This window comes from Pristiophorus japonicus, chromosome 1, assembly GCF_044704955.1.
Source record: "Pristiophorus japonicus isolate sPriJap1 chromosome 1, sPriJap1.hap1, whole genome shotgun sequence".
In the NCBI taxonomy this organism is placed as follows: domain Eukaryota; kingdom Metazoa; phylum Chordata; class Chondrichthyes; family Pristiophoridae; genus Pristiophorus; species Pristiophorus japonicus.
Window position 1 is genome coordinate 436838270 of NC_091977.1, and position 18872 is coordinate 436857141.

At 42.7% G+C, this 18872-nt stretch overlaps 1 protein-coding gene across 1 annotated transcript in view; it reads left to right on the top strand.

Moving 5' to 3' along the window:
- adcy8 (adenylate cyclase 8 (brain)) overlaps positions 1 to 18872 on the top strand; it is a 201221-nt gene that overhangs the window by 111696 nt on the left and 70653 nt on the right. The window contains exons 8-11 of the mRNA XM_070876004.1: positions 12 to 209; positions 704 to 804; positions 8864 to 9065; positions 11676 to 11765. Of these exons, the coding sequence (XP_070732105.1) occupies positions 12 to 209; positions 704 to 804; positions 8864 to 9065; positions 11676 to 11765 (591 nt within the window). The remainder of the gene's footprint in view (positions 1 to 11; positions 210 to 703; positions 805 to 8863; positions 9066 to 11675; positions 11766 to 18872) is intronic.

Here is an 18872-nt window from a genome sequence, read left to right on the forward strand (position 1 = left end):
GCTTTCCCTAGACTCTGGCTGCCCTAACAAGAAATTCAATAAATCTGCTTCCAAACCACCTTGCACAAGCTTTGCATGTCCAGTCTGGGCCTGAGGAAATTAACAAGCGAATAGAACATACCATCGACTTAAGGAGTGGGGATAAATTAAGAAGAGAGCATATCAAGCCTTTCTCACTGATGTTTAAAGACTCCAGCCTGGAGGAAAAGGTAGCTGGGCCACAAATGCACATTTTGGCAGCATTAGCAAAAAGGACACTTTAAGTGGAAACAAAGAAAAGCTTTAAGGGAAAAAGATGCAATCACAACATTTGAAATTTGAAAAGTAAACATTTCTATTATTGTATACCTTTCACACAAAAAAGTTTAAAAATGGTTAATACAATGAATAGAGACATGATTAAACTGTGAAAGGAAAGATAATCAAAAGACAAAGATAATTTAATGTGTTAATCAAGACTGGTTATTTTAATAGCTCATCCATTGGATTTAGTTATTTATCAAATCATTTTTTTTAAACTCCCTGTGAAGTAACCCTGACAATACCTTTAGAAATTTAGTATTGTTTTTTTTTAAAATTGACACAGCTCATCCTTCTGGTAGGCATAATCTTGCTAATTTCCCAGAACCCCCATAGAGACAGATAAATCATTGTGGAATCTGCAACACATAGTCTGTTAATGTTTTGTGCTTCTTTCTTCCAGTATTCACAGATGCGAGATGAAGTTTTCAAGTCAAATCTGGTGTGTGCTTTTATTGTTCTTATATTTATCACAGCAATACAAAGTTTACTTCCTACATCAAGGTAAATAGAAACAAATGCCTTCCCCTCTTGAATGATGAATTGTGTATTTTTTTTGCAGCTTGGTGTGGTGTAACATGGAGCTTTTTATTTTAGGTTCCATAGCTTTTGGGGGACAGTGTTGTTATTTATTTGCCTCAGTGTTATTCAGAAGACAAGAAGTGTCTTTTCAAATATATTGGCCCGTAATTTGCGGACAGCGGCGATGCAAAGGTGTTTATTGTTCTTATAGTTATCACAGCAATACAAAGTTTACTTCCTACATCAAGGTAAATAAAAACACATGCCCTCCCATCTTAAATGTGAATTGTGTATTCGCCGCTGGCCCTGAAGAAAGCTGCCCACAAAGATTTTGTGTCTCTGTGGCAAGAAATTTGGCTTTTTCGACATGCAGGTGAGATCAATACAGTGTAGTGGGAATCCCTTGGTACGAGCTGCTGTGACATCAACAAGCTGTCCAAGCAGCCAAATCACAATGCTGAATTCTCACAGACTGGGAACCAGGAAGTGAAGATGCTCCTTTTATTCTGACTTTTTAAAAATGTTACAGAGAGAAAAACAAAGATTAGGGCTCTCACATGGGGAAAAGATGATCCTGAAATAAATATGAACAAAAATATACATTTTTTAAAATGTCTTAAAAATTTTTATTTTTATTATAATGGAGAAATTTGATACTCCACAAAATTAAAAATGAGTTTTTCAGGACCATAACATTTGTTTAGCAGTCAATACGCTGTTAAAACCCCAGTTACACCTAATCCAACGAGGTCTAACTTTTAATGGGGTATTTAACAGTGATATTACCACAGAAAAGCTTAAGTTTTCGACATTTTCACTGATTTCCCTGATTATACTTATTGCCGGGGGGGTGGTGGTGGGGCGGGGGGTGCAGGGGAAGGGGATGGCCGCAGTTCAGCCAGTGTCGGAGCAGTGCATTACTGACCATTACTTCAGGATTTCTGCGTTAGCGTGCGCATACTCTAAATCCTAAAGTTGCGGTCAGTTTCAAAGGGGTAATAACAGTGATTGCAAATTCTGGGCCATTTAATTTTTTTTATGCCAAGACTGTTTTAATAAATAGGTCTCAAAAAACAATCAGCATATATCAAAAATATAAACGAGAAGGAGGAAGTGATATAGAGATAAAAGGAAATAACAAAGTGAAAAGAAAAATAAATCCTGGTACGCGTGAAAAAATAATAGTGTAGTGTGGCATCACCATCATGCTAACTGGGATAGGCTCAGGACAGATCAAACAACCCAAAACTGGGCATTCATTAGATGTTATTGACCCTCATCCACCATGGACTTGTATACCACCATATTCTTTAACTTCCTGGCCTGGCACCTCTCTCTCTCTCACATCCATTAGCGCCTAATCAGGAGACCAAGCCTGGTTCAAATGGAAGAATAGAAGTGCATGCCAGTGGCAGCACCAGGTATACCTTAGAATGGGGCATCAATCTAATGAAACCACAACATAGCTACCTGCATGCTAAAGATTAAAAGCATTATGCTATAGATGGAGCTAAACACCGTCAATCTTGATGGGGTGTGGTAAGGCTATAGAACCAAGAGATCAGACCAATGTTGTGTAGCTCTATCACATGCAGTTGAGAATGCTGGTGGATAACTAGTCAAATTACAGGAGGAGGAGGCTTTGCAAACATCCCCTTTCTCAACTATGGTGGAGCCTAGTATGTGAGTGTAAAAGACAATGCTGAAGTATTTGCAAATATGTTCAGTCAAAACATGCCAAGTGAACGATCCGACTCAGCTTCCTCTTGAGGTCCACACAATCATAAGTGCCAGTGTCCTGTCAATTTGGTTCATTCCATGTGACGTTAAGAAGCAGCTGAGTGCACCGATCACAGTGAAGGCTATGACCCTGATAACATCCCAGTTGTGATGCTGAAAATCTGTGCACCAGAGCTAGCTAGTTCCCTAATCAAGCTGTTCCAGCTGAGCTATGACACTTGCAGCTACTCAGCTCTAGTTCTCATCACAGCTTTAATCTGGATATGAATACAAGAGTTGAATACCAGAAGAGAGATGAGAGCAGCTGCCCTCAACATCCATCATCAACACAGGCAGTCCCTCGGAATCGAGGAAGACTTGCTTCCACTCTTAAAATAAATCCTTAGGTGGCTGAACAGTCCAATATGAGAACCACAGTCCCTGTCACAGGTGGAAAAGACAGTCGTTGAGGGAAAGGGTGGGTGGGACAGGTTTGCTGCACGCTCTTTCCGCTGCCTGCGCTTGATTTTAGCATGCTCTCGGCGATGAGACTCGAGATGCTCAACGCCCTCCCGGATGCACTTCCTCCACTTAGGGTGGTCTTTGGCCAGGGACTCCCAGGTGTCAGTGGGAATGTTGCACTTTTTCAGGGAGGCTTTGAGGGTGTCCTTGTAACGTTTCCTCTGCCCACCTTTGGCTTGTTTGCCATGAAAGAGTTCCGAGTAGAGCGCCTGCTTTGGGAGTCTCGTGTCAGGCATGCGAATGATGTGGCCTGCCCAGCAGAGCTGATCAAGTGTGGTCAGTGCTTCAATGCTGGGGATGTTGGCCTGGTCGAGGACGCTAATGTTGATGTGTCTGTCCTCCCAGGGAATTTGTAGGATCTTGCGGAGGCATTGTTGGTGGTATTTCTCCAGCGACTTGAGGTGTCTACTGTACATGGTCCACGCTAAACATCCGTAAGACAAAGGTCCTCCACGAGCCTGTCGTCGCCGCACAGCACTGCCCCCAGTCATCAAGATCCACGTGTGGCCCTGGACAATGTGGACCATTTCCCATACCTCGGGAGCCTCTTATCAACAAGAGCAGACATTGACGACGAGATTCAACACTGCCTCCAGTGCACCAGTGCAGCCTTCGGCCACCTGAGGAAAAGAATGTTTGAAGAACAGGCCCTCAAAACTGCCACCAAACTCATGTTCTACAGGGCTGTTGTAATACCCGCCCTCCTGTATGGCTCAACATCAAGGTAGCATTCAACCAAGCAAAGAACTACAGAGCCCAAACAAAACTGAAGTTAAAGAGAAAATGCTTCAGTGGTTGGAGTCATATCTTTCACAAAGGAAGATAATCATGATTCTCTTACGCTAATCATCATAGCTCCAGAAAATTATTGCAGGGGTTCTTCAGGGAAGCAACCTCAACCCAATCCTAGGTGGCTGCTTCATCATCATAATATCAAGAGTCAGGTTGATTGCTGGCGATTCCACCATTTTCAGCTGCATTTACAACTCCTCCAGTATTCAAGCAGCCCATGGCAGCTTACAGGAGGCTTTGATCAGTATTCAAGTTTAGGCTGACATGGCAAGTAGCATTCATATCACATTTCTCAGTAATAACCCTCTTGAAGAAAGCCCAACCATCTCCCTCTGACCTTCAATTATACCACCATTGCCAAGTCAATATTGATCAACATGTTCACTGACCAGAACTTTAATAGATCGGTCATATCAACACCATGATTGCAATACTGGTATTAGAAATAGCCAAATTATGGCTACCTCTGGTCACTTTAAATAATCAGATTCGAGTGCAAACCAATATGTTGGGTATATTGTGCTGAATCAGAATTTAAGACGGAATATAACACGTTAGTTATACAGCACAAACATACAACCGTGACAAATAGTCGACGCCAATCCAATCGGACAGACAGTTGACACATGTGAGCAATTCTCTTCCTTTCGTCTCAAGCCTCCTTCTCTCATCCGTCTGTGAGCTCCTCTCTCTCTCTGTCTTCCATCTGTGAGTACAAGCTTTAGGGTGGTTTTTAGGGGTGGGCCTGAACCGAAATATTGACAAGACCTTTTGACCTATAGAAGGTCCCCTAATACCTTAATGCCAAATGGCATATCATGTTCTTTGTCTCAATTCATGCGTCAAAGCCCGTCCTAAAGATGTCATGATTTTGGCCACATGTCTTTCTCTGTTTATATTTTCCCAGGGTTTCCTTCCTGTGGAATTCGTGTTTTATCTCTTTCGTCCGTTTTCTTCTTTGATCTCATGAGGCCCAAGCCAGAAACCTGTTCGCTTCAGAGTGGTACCTCGTTTATGACGTAGCAAATGTATACATTAACTTCTACCAACTTCCATCCATTATCTTCGCAAGCAATTCTGCTAAGCTATCTTCAAACCCTACCTTAGTATTATACATAAAATACATAAACAAGGTTCAAGTCTTAACTTAAAAACAACAGACAATTGCTTCGCAACTCTCCATAGGACACCAAAACATTAGGGGGCTGAATTTGCCCCTTTGGATAAGGCCTCTGGCCGCCTGAAAGCAGCAGCCACAAGGCAGCGCGGAATGGCCGTCGAGTCCCCGTGGAAGGGCCGCCATTTTGGAAGGTGCCCTTCCTCAGCTTTGGAGCGATGTCTGGGACCGTTCCTCCCATTTTCCCGCCGCGGTGGCGCGCACCAATCCCTTACCGACTGGCGGGGACCCCATTTGTGAAATTGCCCCTGGGGAAATTGCCCCTTTTCCGGTATTGCCCCGCTCCCAACAAATATTGCTGTCGGTACACTCTCTGTAGCTGGGCGGTGCAGCCGCCCTTAAAGGGGAGAGCACACTGACGCGGTCACCATGTTATTTTTTTTGTCGGCTGACTGCCAGGTCGGTCTGACAATTATGCCCATGGGTTCGACCGGGCTGCCAACAGGCAGCCTGGCACCCTCTCTTGGGTGCCAGGCTGCTGGCCCGGCTGAAGCCCTCACTGGTGGCCCAGTGTTTGCTACTAAAGTGGCTACAGAGTTTGCAGTGGCTTTCCCCTTTAACTGAAGGGGAGAGACATTGTGACGCGCCAGCGCGATTATATCATCAGTGCGGCGCTGATGACTGACAGCCTCGTCTACTCCGCCCCCACTTCCGCCCGCCAGTGATGGCCACTCCGCCCCACCACCACTTCCGCCCGCCAGTGATGGCCACTCCGCCCCACCACCACTTCCGCCCGCCAGTGATGGCCACTCCGCCCCACCACCACTTCCGCCCGCCAGTGATGGCCACTCCGCCCCACCACCACTTCCGCCCGCCAGTGATGGCCACTCCGCCCCACCACCACTTCCGCCCCATGATGAGGCCACTTCCACCCCACTCCAAAAAAATCCCCAAAGTGCTGAATTTCGACGGTGGGGCGGCCAAAACACATCGAAACCGATCGTTGCGCCTCGTTTCGGGCGGTGTGCAATTTCGGCCTCTAGCACTTCTAAGCCTCTATCTGGTCTGAGGAGACTTTCAGTTTGTAATTCGAACATAACCATTTAAACACAATTTTAATTGCATAACCATATGCATTTTTCGGCATCTTTAGTTTCTAACACTGGTTCATTTCCTCAAAGATTCACCATCTACAAGGCCCTAGTCAGGAGTGTGATGGAATACTTATCACTTGCCTGGATGGTTGCAGCTGCAATAGGACTCAAGAAGCTCAACACCATCCAGGAAAGAGAAATTCGCTTGATTGACACACCTGCTCCTCGACACCCCCACCATCGGCACATTGCGGTTGCATTATGTACGATCTACAGGATGCATTGCAGCAACTTACCAAGCTTATTTCGACAGCAATTCCCTCTCTTGTGACATTTACCACTGAGAAGGTCAAAAGCAGAATTGTTGTGGGAACACCATCATGTCCAAGTTATCCTTCACATACTATCTTGACTTGGATATATATCGCCATTCCTTCATCATCGCTGGGTCAATAAAACCATGGTGGGAGCACCATCATCACAAGGACGATAGCACTTCAAGTAGAAGGCTTATGACCATTTTCTCAGGGCAACCAAGGATCGACAATTAATTTGGCCTTCCCAATGTCACCCACATTCTGAGAACAAAAATTTTTAAAAACAAAGAACTAAAAAAAAATGTTTTAGTGGAGATGCCACCATACAGCAAGTTTTATCAAAGAGGTGGGTATTATGTAGGGTCTTAAAGGAGCAGCAGGAGATGCAGTGGTGCAGGGGTTTAGGAAAGGAATCCCAGAGCGCGGGGCCTAGGAGGCTGAAGCTATGGCCGTCAATGATGGGGAGGAGGGATGCACAAGTGGTCAGAGATGGAGCCTGAGGAATGGAGACTACTGAGGGAGGGGTTTGTGCAGTTGGAGAAAGTTACAGAGATAAGGAGGGGCAAGGCCATGAAGGGATTCAAACACGACTATAAGAATTTTAAATTGGAGCTGTTGATAGACCAGGAGCCAGTGTAGGTTAGCAAGGACAGGATAGATGGGTGTGCGGGACTTGGTGTGGGATAGGATTTGGGTACTAGAATTTTGGATGAGCTGAAGGATGGGAGGCCAGTCAAAATGGCTTTGGAATAGTTGAGTTTGGAGGTGACAAAGGCATGGATGACAGTTTCAGCAGCAGATGGTGAGGCAGAGGTGGGCAATATTATATAGGTGGAAGTAGGCGCTCTTTGTGACGGCGATGATATGGAGTTGGAAGCTCAGCTCAAGGTCGAATAGGACGCCGAAGTAGTGAACAGTCTGCTTCATCTGAGATAGTGGCCAGGGAGGGGGAATCAAATTAATGACACGGCTACAGATTGTAGCAGGAGGCAAAGACTAATGCCTTCCTATTGCAAATGACAATAGTATTAAACAACCGATTCATGCCCAAGGCAATGCATGACCTGCCGTAGAAGTGCAACACTATTCCTCCCTCAAAACAAAAAACATCTGACTGACATGTTTACTTCATATTACACTGAGATTGTGAAGTATTTGCGTACTATATATAAAGGATGATTCATAAACACTAAGAACAGGATAAAAAGCTGGCAAGAAATTCATAGCAATAAAGCAAGAACCTACCATCTGGATTCATTGGCACAAACTAAAACTTGGGTCTCTAGAGAAGCAGGAACAATAGCTGAGCATTAGCTTTCATGTGGGTACATTTGTTACATGCATATGACCAACTGGTAGCTTATCAATTGTCCTGAAGCAGTGGTGGACAATATTTTAAAAATAGTTCAAACATTTGGTGACAGCATTTAGTTCTGTACCACTGATAAAAGGATAAGAAGTCGAGCAGATTGTAAGAGTCCTTACTAACACTAACAGGTCCACAAGTTGGGGTAAATTTTCATCTTCACCACATGGGTGGTAATTTGTCTGATCAGCTTGTCCACCTATTATAGAAACCACCTGATTTTCATTCCATTGATGAATTTATCTGCTCAAGTGGCCAGCTCATCTAGTGAAATAGCAATCTCCTTGCGTAGTCTATTCAGTAGCTATTTGAGTATTATAATTTTGTTGGCATGGCCAAAAGGTGAAAATAGTGGGGCCAATTTTAACTTTGGGTGTACATCGGGCAGGCCGTCTAATGTCCTCACCAAGAAACCCAAGCCATTTTAATGGTTAGATCTCATTTCAATATGCACGGCATGTTGCAAGCACTGAACTAGTTCTGAGAGGTATCGCATCAACTGGGGCTGGGAGGGGATTCGTGGCTCCTAAACAAAGCCGACCCTGAAGTCGTAACTTAAAGGGAGGAGGCAATTGCAGGAGAAAGGCATGGAGGGGACAGCAGCAGGTGAGAAGATTTTTATAGTGCCAGGAGGAGTATTCATGCTCTTCTTGTACCCACAACAATCTTTGAAAGAACTTACCTTTGCCATGTTCCACCCATCCGTACCATAATTGTGTTGCGATCCTATGTTTGTCATAGGACTCTGATTTTCAAGTTACAAGAAACAGGCAGGCACCTATCCAGGCCACCCATCTGAAGGCCCCAAACAAAATGATGGCCAGTTGAACGGGAATGGTAATGTTAACCCCCTGAATTTAGGAATGCTACCACCCTGTTCCCGCCCAGCGGAGGGGTGAAAATTGGCCCCAGTATTTTACTTCTATTTCTACCAGTGAAAAGCCACTGCAGCTGAAATTCGGTCCTTCTAGTTTTATTGTCTGACCAGACCAGTACAGTTCATAGTAGAACATGTGATCTTAAGTTGGATGGTTTTTCAAATGAAACGTTATTTAAAGTGATACTTTGACTGTATACGGTTAAACAAAATGACCTTGCTATGTTTTCTCTTTAGAACAATGCCAATGGTGATCCAGTTTACCATTCTGATCATGTTGCATGCTGCACTGGTGTTAATTACTACTGCAGAGGATTATAAATGTCTGCCTTTAGTGCTTCGGAAATCATGCTGCTGGATCAACGAAACGCATTTTGCAAGGAATGTCATCATATTTGCCTCCATTATGATAAACTTTCTTGGTGCTATAATAAATATAGTACGTATTAAGTTGTTATTGTGCTATTTTTAGCGAGATATGTCTAAACTAAGTAACATTAATATAGGTTTAATTAGAAGACTGTTGGGCTCCACGTCTTTTTAAATATTGAAGTCCTATTGAACGTACTGCAGTCTATTTTACAACCTTCAAGGAAATTGAGGTGCAATGATTTCCCGGTCAGATAGACTTTTAATATTCAGCAAACTAAAGTAGATGTTTATAAATGCAGAGAGACTATAGCTTGTCATCAAATTTTCTGAAGAATATTAGGCTATTAATCACATATAATGTAATAGGACATAAGGCCAACTCTTTCATAATTAAATATACCATTATTCTGACTTATGTCAAGTCATCTCATTACTTTATTATACAGTTAGAGCTACCGTCCTTTATGACTAGTTTTAATGAGACTTTCATGGCGAAATTCTCCCCTGAACTCACCAGCTTCTCAAATTTAATTATTTCAAAATTAGTGTGTGCATGCTCTACCTTGTAGAGCTGGATCATTGCAGTTGCACCTGCTCTCCCCTTCAGAACCTTACTGGGGAGAAGTAGGAATTTTCACATATATTTCATTGCCTCTTATCTAGTGAATAACTTCCCCTATGAACTGATTGTTTGGCTAACTGTATTAATTTCCCAGTAGAAATGATGTAGGACGCCCATTTTATTCATAATATGGGCATGATATGCAAAGCAGTATCACCTTTTCAACAGTGCGTATTGCTACCTTTCTGTCTTGTAATTCCCCGTTCCAGAAAAATTAATAGTTGGCTCTATTTTTACATTTAAGGTATTGAAGCTTAAATCTGGCATGAAAATGTTGCTTGTCTTGAATGGCAGTTTGGGTCTCTGGATGGATCAGAGGCTTAATGACAAAAGCCTTCTGGCAGGAAGCATCCTGCTGCCACATAGAGCAGCCTTTCCAGCAGATCTTTGTGATCTGAATCCAACAGGCTGTTTCAAATTTTTATCCATGTGTGAATGTGTATGTTAGCTTTTAATGCAGGCAATTTTCTCCCGTAAATTCTCATCCTTGTTTTCAAAACCCTCCATGGCCTCGCCTCGCCCCTCCCTATCTCTGTAATCTGCTCCAGCCCTACAACCCAGATATCTGCACTCCTCCAATTCTGGCCTCTTGAGCATCCCTGATTATAATTGCTCAACCATTGGCGACGATGCCTTCACTTGCCAAGGCTCTAAGCTCTGAAATTCCCTCCCTAAACCTCTCCACGTCTCTATCTCTCTCTTCTCCTTTAAGATGCTCCTTCAAACCTACCTCTTTGTCCAAGCTTTTTGTCATCTGCCCCAATATCTCCTTATGAGGTTAGGTGTCAAATTTTGTTTAATAATGGTCCTGTGAAGCACCTTGAGACATTTTACGATGTTAATGGCTCTGTATAAATATCAGTTGTTTATGTTATCAATATAGGGATTTCTCTGGTATTTTCCCCCCACTGAAGTCAGAAGAAATGCAAGAGTTCAATACCATATAAACAAACATAGGAAAAGGAAGGACAGGGAAAGACGAACTGGTTCATCCAGCCTGCATGCACCATCAACTCATCTTCAAAGCCACACACTCTCCTGGGGGAGGCAAAATAAATAATGAAGAATTAAAAACCCTAGGAGAATTTAGGGAAAATATACTCTGGGAAATTCTTCTCTGACTCCCAAAGGCAATAAGCAAGTTTCATGGAGACTGCAATAACTAATAACACTAGTGACTTCTCACCCTGCCTATCTTCTACAACTCGAGATGCCTTCCATTTGTAGGATCTCATCCAACTCTTTGTTGAAGGTCTGTAGCAAATCCACACTCACCGATGTACTGGCAACTTATTCCAGAAATCAAAAAGAAGCACTTTCTGGCATCTAATCTAACACTATGTTTTCTTGTGGCCCCTAGTGATCCCATCCCTAACTAGCTCTAATAACCTAACGATCTGAACAGTATTTAGTCCCTGCATCATTTCAAAGACCTATCATTTCCCCTCAGGGTCCATACTTCTCCAATGACAAAAAGCTCCCATTCCCTGAGCCTGTCTTGGAAAGAGCGGTAAGATTAGAGCTGGGAATTTCGTTGGAACAGCTCCTGCTCTGACATTGTAACTCAGTCAGAAGTGAAGCGGAAACCTCATTTATTCATTGCACTTCCAGTGAAATCACGGTAGCGTAGATCAAGGCGCTCTGAGAAAAATTCCCAGCCTAGGCATCATTCTTGTGTATTATTAACCCCACTCTTTCATTGTTTATTTGGGAAATATCAAACAGTCTGCTGTAAATTCTTCAATTTGGATATAATTATCTAGAAATCTAAAAATTGAAGTATTTATTGTGTGAAGAAAACTACTTTAGATGTTTGATAGACATTAAATATTTTTGTATATAGACAGATGGCAGACCATCATACAATGATGCCTTTATTGACAGGTTAAAATATACACCTGTATTTAACAGATTGCTTTTCAAATATGTGTTTTGATATCTTTATATCATTCTTAAATAATTGGATCAAAGCCATTTCAAAATGACTAGATATGGGATTTGTGAATGATAGAACTATTTAATATATCCCACCTAACATTTGAGCTCCTTTTTCAGTTTTGGTGTGATGCAGATAAATCGACAACTGTGAAGAACCAGACATTCAATTCCACTGCCATGTGTACAGACATATGCTTCTATCCAGAGGTATTTAAATACTCTGTTTTCAGTCATGTGTGTCTTTAATTTAATCACCTTCTAAGTACGGGCCAGATGTATTTTTGATGAATCTCGACAGTCTGACTATATGCAGTATAAATGAAAAAGAACATACACCTGGACCTTTTTCACCCGCAGACACAAGCAGTAACTCACTGGTCAATTGAACTGCCAAGATCTTCCTCATGAGGAAATGAAAGTGGTCATCAATTGTGAGGTTGTTCTTAGTCTAACTGCTCAGCTTGAATTAAAAGCTTCCTAGCCCACTTTGAGTGGCATTTTGTACTCATCAAAATGAATAATGTCAGTACTAGGGGATGGAATAGTTCCTTGCCAACTTTGTCACCCAGTGCCAGCATTGAACATTTCCAGATCAACAAGAACAATAGCTTGCATATACTTTAATATAGAAAAACATTCCAAGATGCTTCTTAGAAGCGTAATCAGGCAAAAATTGACATAGAACCAAAGGAAATATTACAAGGTGTGTCTAAAACCTGAGTCAAAGAGGTGGGTATTAAGGAGGGTCTTAAAGGAGAAAAGGGAGATGGAGAGATGTAAACGTTTAGAGAAAGAATTCCAAATCTTAGGATATAGACGACTGAAGGAATAGCCACCAATGATGGACTGAGGGAACAGAGGATGTAGAGAGCTGGAGAAACACAGAGGGGGTCATTTTAACCCCAAGCATGGATGGGTTTGACTTGTATGAGAAATTAAAATTTAAAATATTTCAATCCCGACCCCAACCTGTACATCCCTGTCTGGAGTAAAAATAAAACGGGGAAGGTGGCTCAACCGTGGCTAACAAGGGAAATTAAGGATAGTGTTTGTTAGTGTTAGTGTTTTTCAGAAGAATCACTCAACACTCAGAGTCGGTTCCAACGCCAATGCGGCCTTTATTAACGCCAGCAGGGAGGAAGTCACAGGACTGGATCCAGGCTTCTGTCCGCAGAACAAAGGGTTTCATGGATCTTTATATGTTTTACAACAGTTTACTACAGTTACATTAGATCAATAGATAGCGTTAGTCTCTAAACGTAAAGTGGCTCATGTGTTGCCAAGAGCTGTGTTGCTAAGAGGTGTGTTGCTAGGAATGACTCATGTGTCTTGTAACATGGCCTGGGCCTCCCTTATTGTCCTTACTTCCACCAGAACATTTAGTCCTGAGGCTTGGCTGATTAGCTTGTTAGTCCTGTGTGTGTGAAACAACAATTATCAGTTTCCAGGAATGCGGTCTAATTCAGCTAACAGAAATTCCTTGAGGCTTCACTGGTAGCCATTTTATGATTCAAGTTACATATAGTTCTTTACAGTTACTCAGCCCACTTCGGCTGGACACAATCCAATCATAACGATTATAGATTACATATAGGTTTCTTTAACCCAATAGAATTTCCCTGATACCTCAGGAACTGCATGTTCGGGTTTTGTCAGCTCGGGCTGATTAATGACCTCGTTATGTGAGGCAGATTCTCCCCTTATCTCTCTTCCTTGGACTTCGGCTGTGTGAAATCACTGGTTCACTGTATCCAAGGCATTCCTGGTAGTGGGCCTCACAGGGTCATTGCTCGGTAATTGCTCGGTCAGTCCCAGTTCATTACTTGACTAACGGGGTTCCCATCATGCTTGGGCAGCCATTTTATATGTGGCCGTTTTAAACTTATATGAGTTTAGATATATTCAGCAGGTGCCTAATGCCTAGTGTTTTATATATTCAGCAGGTGCCTAATGCCTACAACAATTCCCTCCTTTCGGTAAAGGGACTAGTCCTAGTCCCCCTTTAACCGACCGCCCTACTTTTATTAGATTCTGTGCACGGCCCGGTACTCCCTGCCTCAACGTGCTGGCCAGTCACGCTGTTTCAGGAGTCCCGGTTGCTTAAATCAAATTGACAAAGGCCAAATCCTCCTGCCCCTTTATTAGACAGACTTGTTTAGTATTTGGGGACCGGTCATGGGTCCCTCTTTGTTGTGCTTGGTGCCTGCATGCCTGGCAGGCCATTATGCCCCATGTTATCGCTAAGATCAATTGTACCCCGACCAGTATGTGTGAAATTATTCGAATCCAAGGATGGATGTTCACATTCATTCCTCAGTCCCAGACCTTTCTCCACCAACTCTGACTTTGTAAGTCTACATCGATATCTTCTTCCAGTACTTTGATTTTAGTTTGCAGTTGGTGGTAGAGCTTTACGGATTGACCCACTCTGAGCCTCAACTCTCGTAATACTTCGGTTAGATGTGGGATAGGGACCTGATCTGGCTCGTCATAATCCTGCAAATGATCATGGAGCTGATCGGTTACCTCAATAACTTCGGTCTTCCGGCGCCTAACCTGGGTGATATGCGCTTGCCTGATCGTGACAGGTCGTAGTGGCGTAAAGCAAAAGTTTGGCTGTGGTATAGGGCACTGCAGGTCATTATACTGGTATGAACGCTCTGTGGTAGAGACGCAGTATCTTCCCTTCCCTCCGTAGCCTGCCCTCGCGAAGTGCCTGTGTGCGAGCACTATTTCTAGTACACACCTGTCGGTTCGGTTAAACCCGCACTCGTCTAGCTCACCTCGGCCTACCGGGTGAGGGCATACTGTGATCTCCCCCCTTTGCTTGCAATCTTTTAAGGAAATCCCGGTAAGTATGTTGTTTCGACGAACGGCGGAGGTGGTGGTCAGATAGTAATGCATGGAGACATTTTCCCGTATTACTCTGATATTCTCTCGTTGGTATATGGGGAACGGCCCTGAGTCCGGCGTGGCTATAGGGATCATCAGGACTATCCCTATCCCAGTATTCCTACCCATCTGGCAATTTGGAATTGCTGGGTATACTCGGGTCAGTCCCTTCAGAGTACAATTATCCAGTGTCCCCCTCTGGTTAGCCAACTGAGCCAGATGTGAACTGTCTATCCAATCGGGTACTTCCCCGCGTTGGATCTGGTCGAGATTGTGGCGGATCTGTCCCACCATCCACAGACCATAAGCGTGACAGAGTTTCCCCTGTCTTTGCTTTCCTGTATCTTCTTTTTCTCCATCAATGAGGTGATTGATGGTTTTGGCGTGAGCTTCCAGGACTGAGATGCCATCCAACTGGATTTCGGCACCCTCCTTTCCTAGGTTGGTCTTCCTGGTTTTGCTCCACCCTCTCTAATAACCCCTTCATCACCCCTCTAAGTTGTTCCACCCTCTCATTTAACCCTTGTATGTCTATTTCCCTCTTTATCCTGGGGGCTGACCCCTGTCCTCGGAATCTACTGGCACCCATTGCATCGGCAGCCTGCTGCATTACAACTTTACTTAATACATATGTACATTTTCCTTGACTGTTCTGTACAGTATTCCGGCATCTGGATGCCTGAAATATTGATCAGGACAGGCACAATTTCATGTTTAACATTATTATACAATAATTCCCCTCCGTTGTACATTACAATCCCATTCTCTGGTCCCTTAGTAGTTATGGGACAAGGCAGTTCCTCGGGCAATGTAGTGGTTCTTATGGGGCGCGGTGTTGGAGGGGGTGAGAAATATACATACAATGATATTGCAGCCGCCCCCACCTCCTCGTAGTACCCACACAGCCCCATTCCCTTCTTGCGGATGACTGATTGCTGGGATTGTCCCGGAGGCGCGCAAATTATGCCGAAAGTACATTCATCAGGCCCTTTGACATCCCTCCGTTTAATGCAGCTGCTCCTTATACCCGTGGAGCACTGTACACATACTCTTATTCTTATTAGGATTCTTATTAGGATTCACTTGTAACCATGCATTAAAATAAGTCCTGTTCTTGCTCCAGTCCTTGGCTGCTGGGATGCACATTCCATCCGTTAAATTAAACAAGACTCCATAGTTCATGTAGTTGTTTATTTCCTGAGTGCGCTGCAATCCATCGGTGTCGTCCAGGGTACGTGCCTGTCACAGGGCTATCCATATTACGAGGAGTGCCGTTCGTATTCCCATTCTGGTAGGTATTATCTGTAATTTTAAACAGACGGCCTGGTTGTCACCAGGGGTTAGGTTTTGCTCTACGAGTATCCCTGTCACCCTGCGAAATCAGAAGCACAAGGTTATAATTGAACCATTTCGAGTTGAATCTGTGGGGCGTGTGCCCGTGTCTTTACCCACTTAAATATTACCCAAACTTCTATTATGACCAAGGCCAAAGCTATTCCTCTGAACATCGTTGTCTGCTTTACCGTTAGGTTGGGTTTGTGGACTACACCTACCCACCGTGGGGTACATTGGCTCTATTGCCAGAGGTGATGGTGCTATGGCTGCGCACTGCACTATCCGTCTAGTCCCGTTATCTCTTCCAGCCTGTTTATCTTAGCTTTTAATTCTTCAATTTGTTTTGTTTGAGTATCTATTTCTTTATTGTATCAGGCAAGCATTATTACATAAGCTAGTTCTGTTTTTATTTTTGTTTCCTCTGTTAGGTGAGTCTTTTTTTCTATTAAGAAATCCAAATTAATAATGTTCAGTATAAAACGGCTGTCAATGGAAAGGGTTAACTCCTTTCCAGGTTTGTAAGGAGACCTGATGTCATTATGTAACTTCACGTAATCATCTGAAAAAAAAGGCTTTGTGCCTTCAAAACTGGCTTAGAAATTAGGAATCCGTTAAACAGCATAAATCATTAGAGTAAACTCCAATGTTTTCTTAACTTCTAATTCAAGTACTTGCCATTTAAATTGATTTAAAACGAGACCACATATACAATAGCAATTTTGTTTACTGAAATTCAATTTTTTTTTTAAATTTCTCTCTTTCTCCTCGTTATCTTCAAAACCCTCCTGCTTGTTTAGACTGTTCGGGACTTTTCTTGATAAACACTGTCCATTTTGGAAATCTTTTCAAACTGCATTGAAACTTTCTCATAATTTAAAATCATTATCAATGTTGAGTGTTTTTTTACCTCTTCCAAATTTTTTTTTTCTTTTTCTAATTAAACCAATATCTTTTTTTTTCACAGCAAATATCAACTAGTATTTAGTAAGTTATGTCTTTTTTCCATCATAAACACATTTTTTTTTCAGCACTTATTTAGTCCGTTACATCTTTTTTTTTCTTTCTTCAAATTAGGTTTTGTATTTTACACGGAGGACCCGTAACTCCATAAAGTTGCTAATTTAAAATCATTTGTTTACTTTCAAAGTGGCGTCTTTATCTTTTTCTTTTCTCCATAACTGGAATGGATTCCAGCTTTGAGGGTTTGAGGGCTGCTTTTTGTTATTTTTCAAAAGTCCCTTTTACACCTTCGCAGATAGCTGGCCACTCGCCCAGGAGTTTGACCTGATCAGATTTAATTTAATAATTTTTTTTTTTGAATCCACCTCAGTATTTTCTGTGCCTTCTCTGAATATCTCAAAATCCCAATTCAAACTTTGTAATTTCAATCTTTATTTAAAACCTTTTTTTTGTTTTGAGCTAGAAGCTTTCTTAAAAGGCATTCTTTATTTCATTCCGAGACTAAATTTATGTCTTTCAATCCAATGTAATCAATCATTGCACGTTTTCTTTCGACAAGTAAATTCTTTTTTTTTTTAACCACCGGGACCATGTATTTATTATGTTTTACTCAACAAACCTATCCTTTGTACATTTCCTAGCTCCGTAACTTATCATCCGAATAAATCCACACCTGCGTTTCTAACTTAAAATGTCTTAAAACTTCCCACATACAGGAAAACACTACAAAGGGTTAAAAAAAAGACTTTCACTCTGTTTCTAAAATAAACAGACACTTGCATTCCTCTTCCAACCAGGCTTTCGGAACATGAAAACATAAAAAATTCATTCCGCAGTCAAAAATCACACAGGCACTTCTCATTTAAAACAGACGTTCACAAAAGTCTCTCTTCTTTCCTATTGTTTTGGCCGGCTCTATTCCTCTTCCATACTTCACTTAAGACAATCACCGTCAGTTTCTTTTATTGATTAACTTCCTATGTTAATTTACATGGGCTCGCAGTATCAAGACCACAGCCTTTTTTTTCTTTTTGACTTTCCGTTCCTTCTCCCACCATTCCCGTTGGTCTGCTGGCAGGTCCTGAGTATCCCACACTGCTCCAATCATTTTCTCGATTAGTTTCTTTTGCTTTTCCGCCAGATGGCGGGTAATGGACCCTTTTGATCCCCACTCTAGTTTACTTGCTTTCATGGCCATTCTTGGGTAGGACTAGAACAGTTAGGAATCTACTCTCAGAGGTTTGCCTTTTACCTCGCACAACTTGTAGTAGACCTTCTCTGGGCTGCTGTCAGGTCACAAGTCTGCTGTTACACAAACTTATACAATTCTTAAAACGCGTTTAAGCAATTCCCGCAGCGCTCTACGTATCCTTAACGACTACCTACCACTGCTCTGCCCGTTGGTCCGACCCTGTTCACAGGTTTGGATTCCGTTAGCCGCTGTACACCGCTTGGTTCTCCCGGGGTATATTTCAAATCACACTACTGGGTCCGGAAGATGTCTCTCGGTATCACGATCCCACGGTCTAAGTGTGTTCTCTACGCCTACTTGGTTCCTGGCCGTCACTGGGACAAAAGTCCTCTTAATTCAGGCTCAGGCTAGGCATTTGAGATATTAGACCGTCTCCTCGTGTCGATCAACCAGCATCCACCTTCCACACCCTTTATAATTAAAAATCATTTTTTATACTCACCCGGGTTTTTCCAAGGGCGTCCAGCGACCCCGAAATCCTGTTCGTGACGCCACTGTTAGTGTTAGTGTTTTTCAGAAGAATCACTCAACACTCAGAGTCGGTTCCAATGCCAATGCGACCTTTATTAACGCCAGTGGGGAGAGAAGCCTGGAGGGAAGTCCTGTGCCTTCCTCCCCGCTGGCGTTAATAAAGGTCGCATTGGCATTGGAACCGACTCTGAGTGTTGAGTGATTCTTCTGAAAAACACTAACACTAACAGTGTTAAATCCAAGGAAGAGGCATATAAATTGGCCAGAAAAAGCAGGAAACCTGAGGACTGGGAGGAATTTAGAATTCAGCAGAGGAGGACAAAGGGTTTAATTAGAGGAGGAAAATAGAGTACGAGAAGAAGCTTGCCGGAAACATAAAAACTGACTGCAAAAGCTTCTATAGA